At 39.5% G+C, this 4745-nt stretch overlaps 1 protein-coding gene across 1 annotated transcript; it reads left to right on the plus strand.

Moving 5' to 3' along the window:
* On the plus strand, positions 1-4076 carry LOC132906006 (zinc finger protein 286A-like). Its single transcript, XM_060957822.1, has one exon. The coding sequence runs from the start codon at positions 476-478 to the stop codon at positions 1868-1870; it is 1395 nt and encodes a 464-aa protein (XP_060813805.1). The 5' UTR covers positions 1-475; the 3' UTR covers positions 1871-4076.
* Positions 4077-4745: the final 669 nt, after the last annotated feature.

The raw sequence follows: 4745 nt of genomic DNA on the forward strand, positions 1-4745 counted from the left end.
CTCCCGGGCGGAGCGTTCGAATATACCAGAGGTTCGACTCGCGTACTTCTGTCAAACGGCGTTCAGCCGTCGAGGAAGCAGATAGCGTGTCTTGTATACTAGAAAATATCCGAAAATTCTTCGACAAGTCTTTAAAATCGTCAAGAAATTCCATCTGTTCGTCAAGTGAGAAACAAATATATCGAAAAGTCATCGGACGTCGTTCTAATCGTCGTAGAATTATCAATTGATAAGACATCGAGAAACTCACCATCTGTTTGACGAGTGAAAGATCAGCGATCATCAGACATTGTGAGTCGCAGAATTATTAGATGAAGAACGTTGGTAGGAGACTGCATTGTGCACGTTAGAGAAGATCTCAGTGTTTCTAAGAATTATTAATCAACGTAAAATGGAAACGGTTGAAATATCGAATATATGGTTCGTCTAAGGAGAAACGTAAGGAAAGAGACATTTGGCAGAGACGAACGTCAGTATGTTGCACAGTTCGTTGCCACGGGCGTTCCTGGCCCCTGGGTTGAATTATCTGGGTTACTACGGTGACGAGATCCACCAGCATTCGTACGGCGCGGCTACCAGTTGGCACATTCCTATGGAGAACCCTCCCACCTATTCCAGGGTTCCCGATCATCACGTTCTTCAAAACTGGGACTTGTCCAGATCGTCTACCCCGTGTCCCCTGGATTTGTCTCTGAAACCTCCGCCTACACCGATCACGCCGAAAACCGAAGATCTCGTAGATTCCAAGAAAGATCAGAGAACGTTGGACGATGTGCAGAAAGAATTGGAAAACACCGGGTACGGAAGGAACAGCGACGAAACGGGTCCCCTGGTGGTCGACGACTTCGACACGGTTCCACGAAGTTCCTCGGTGCACAGTCATTCCAGTTACGAGCTACTTTCCAAGAAAGAACCACTGCAAACTCCGGAACCAACGGTCAAAGCCTGCACTTTGGAAGAGGCCACCAGACTAGCTCCCTTTGGTTCAAGCTCGAACGAGATCGCTTCCAAGTATTACACGCACAATCAGAAGCTTCTATTAACCAGTCCTAGTCACCTTCAATCGGTACAAGGCTACCACCAGCAGCTTCTTCTAACGCCGCAGCATCACCTGCAAGGGATGCAGCACGCTCCCATGACTCCTCCGAGCACACCGTCGCCTCCGCAGTGTCCAAGACGAAAAGTAAGAGAGGAGGACTCGAGTCCAGCCTCGACGACTAGCAACAACAACGTCGCGTCTAGTAGCTCTAGATCCAGTTCCACCGAGAAGCTTCTTCAGAGACCCAAAAAGAAACACGCTAGAAGATTGAAATTCGACGAGGATACCAGTAGTCCGGTGTCGGGTACCGTGATTTTGGGCCCGGACGAGGCTGTAGTTACCGGAGACATCGATCCGGCATTCAACATCGTTGAAGTCACCGAGGAGGCACGAGCGGAGCTAGCTAAGATCGAGAACAGGCTTGGCCCTTATCAGTGCAAGCTCTGTAGGCAATTGCACGAAGACGCGTTCCAGTTGGCCCAACACAGGTGCTCCAGAATAGCCCACGTCGAGTACAGATGTCCAGAATGCGACAAGAGATTCTCGTGTCCGGCGAATTTGGCCTCTCACAGACGCTGGCATAAACCAAGACTAGCTAACGGAGAACATTCGTCGTCTACTGGGAGTATCGAGATATCGTGCACCAGGTGCGACGCCAAGTTCACCAGGCAAGCAGCGTTGAGGAAACACCTGGCCAGTCAACATCCAGAGACCAACAACAACAACAATCACAACAACAATAACGTGGTGGTGGAGCAAGGAGGAGTTGTTGGTAAGACTGACGTCGTTCAGGTGGTTTCCAAGGGTACGTTGAACACCGAGATCCCCTGACACCAATTCCCCGCGAGACCCTTGCCCAGAAGACCAGGACTCTACTGGAGATTCGGCCTTGATTTGTAAAGACCGAGTCTCCTAATGGAGGGCTCTATTTTGTCGCAATCTAACGTTTGAGAATTTTTTTTGAATTTTTTACAGTTGCTTGGTTGGAGATATGATAAAGAGCAGTTGATATATTATCTTTGCATTCCCCTTTTGTTCTTGTTGTCATAGGGTATTTTTGGCATTTTTTAAGTTTCATATTATATAGTAATGGGATAAATTTTGTTCTTATTTTTATTTTTTATTTTTCTAGTTTTGTATTTTTCATTAGAATCGTAACACGTGCAATTTTATGTTAATATTTCATCAATGGAATAGACTTTTCTTAAAGGATAGGTTCTTTTCTTTTTTTTTTTTTTTTTTTTTTTTCTTGGAGCGTGTAACTCTACAAGTGTCGTAGACAGGGAATGATGCAAGAGAGAAGGAGTAACGTGTTATTTGATTAGTAAATAACAGCGGAAGCGAAGTTTAATATGACATTCTTATCTGTACGTGTTATATAGTCATTACGTTGGAGAATACGTTGGTCGAGGATTGAGAATTTTCTTTCGAAAACTGAATATTTCGATTTATATAACTCCTGAAAGGTTTTGTATATATTTTCAACTACACAGTGATTTTTTAACCTTTGTGCTAAATTAATTTTCATTACGTAAATATGTTTCATATTCCGATACGCTTATCGTATTTTTTTTATATAAACTTATTCATTAATAGATTGCACATATCTTGGAGTTTCATAAGTTTTATAGTAAGGTATAAAATATCCTACTTCATATCATGATAAAATTTATCAAACGATAGAGTGTGTTACTATCGATAAAAAGATTTTGCAGCAGCTGAGAATATTCCTTTTAAAAACAACATAACGAAACAAGCGTAAATTTCAATCGTGATTATAGATATTTTACAGACGGCGAAATTTCAGTTATCAATAATTCGAGACGATATTACGACACACAATCATAAAGTACAGCTAACGATCAATTTCAGAATTTTTATAATAATTCGAACTGTTTTTTTTTTTTTAAGAAACATCGATTATGATATCTATTAGGTCGTTTCATAAATTTTGTCGCTTTTCGATAACAAAATTTGGCAGGAAACTGTGAGGAATCATTATGAGATCGATCATAAATTCCCTCGTCTTCTCATGCCTTCTCATCTAGAAATTGTGTTTGTTTCTTTTTTTCAATTTATTTCACTTGCTTCTACTTACTCTCCTTTCGCGAAATCTAAAAAATCTCCGTTCTTTATCACTCTTTGAAAAAATATCTCCTACTAATAACTAAATGGTAATTAATAAAATTAAAAGAACTATAAAACGGATGATGTTTTAACGGATGAAAGAAAACTAGACGATTTTTTAATGAATGAAAAAGGAACAAACACAAATAGGCAATATTTGACAAATAGGAAACAATTCTTCGGGAAAAATAAGTAAGAAAAGGGAAAACGACCAATCTTATGGAACAACCTAACGGAATCGCGTTAAAGAAACCAAGAAAAGATTTCACTGACAATTTTTCGTTTACCAACAAAATTTCGGTTTTCCAAAACTCGAGACAATAACCGCTGTTGCAACGGAACAGTTAAATACTAACGTGTGTGCTTACGAATGGCACGAGGGGCGAATCGGACTGTAAATTTGCATAGAATTAGAAGTAGCGAAGCAGCAAGGTTAATACGATGTTGCGTGCGATGTAAATCTGTAGATAGTAGGGAGAGGTCGGTTATAAAGCGTGACTGTGCGTGTACATATACCTAGCTGACAATTTATCTGTGTTGTAATATTTATCCAAGGCGGCAATTCCTCATCTTTCATCCTAAGTTAACACGTTGCCTGTCACGGTGGCCATCGGTGAGCCACGTTACTAAATTCTTTAGAACAGAGCGATCTTCCATCCTTTTCCTCTCATGATACGCATAGACTAATTGATAAAATTTTGTCACAGACTAAAAACTATGATAAGTAGATATATTTGATTGACAGGGCTATAGTTTTGACCATCGTCGTCTTTTTATTTGACGATCCTTTGAAAGGAGCCGATTGAATACGTTAGGTATCGCGTGTCTGAACAATTTTTGCTGCACACCTGTGTATCGGTAGTTGATGATGTTTGAGAATTGCTGCTTCAGAATGATTAAAATAAGGTAAAGGTTAACTTAACTTAACTTAACTTAACTGAAAACTGTTTAACAACGTGAATACCTTGGATAACATTGTTGGAGGAAAAAACGAGTAAATCGGATCTAATACTTTGCACGAATGAAAGTTTATTGATTGAAAATGTATAAAACTGGCGTGGCAGCCGACGTGTTAAGAGAACGTACGTTATTCTGATAAGTATTCCTTAGCGTTATATATTTAACTTAACTCACTGATTGAACTCGTCGAATCGAGTGAATCGTGATCATACAGCAGAATATCAAAGATATTTAAGGCGATCGAATTAGCGCGTATCTAGTCGACAGGGTTATCAACTACTCGTTGATTACTTTTAATGTAGGATTAAGTAAATTGAATAGGTAGTTTTTAATCGTGGGAATTAGATTCAGTGGATATTTCGTGGATAAATTTCTAATTAAGCAGCCACTGTAATGCATATCGTGTATTATTTCTTATTAATCGTAAGTAGATGTAGGGGAGAAGATGTTATTAAATCGTTGGTATGTTTTATAATGAAAGAATTGCATATATAGTAGTCCTGAATCATTTATTATTTTCCATTAAATTCTGCGAATTTTAATGCAATTATGAGAAATTCGAAAACGCAAAAATATGCAAAGTGTAGTGTTCGTTATATCGTTTGGTAGATAAAAGGAG

The sequence above is a fragment of the Bombus pascuorum genome, chromosome 4 (genome assembly GCF_905332965.1).
Source record: "Bombus pascuorum chromosome 4, iyBomPasc1.1, whole genome shotgun sequence".
Taxonomy (NCBI): Eukaryota; Metazoa; Arthropoda; class Insecta; order Hymenoptera; family Apidae; genus Bombus; species Bombus pascuorum.

What these genes read in the sequence shown, in the direction of transcription:
- LOC132906006 (XM_060957822.1), top strand. Translation starts at nt 476, where the DNA reads ATGTTGCACAGTTCGTTGCCACGGGCGTTCCTGGCCCCTGGGTTGAAT.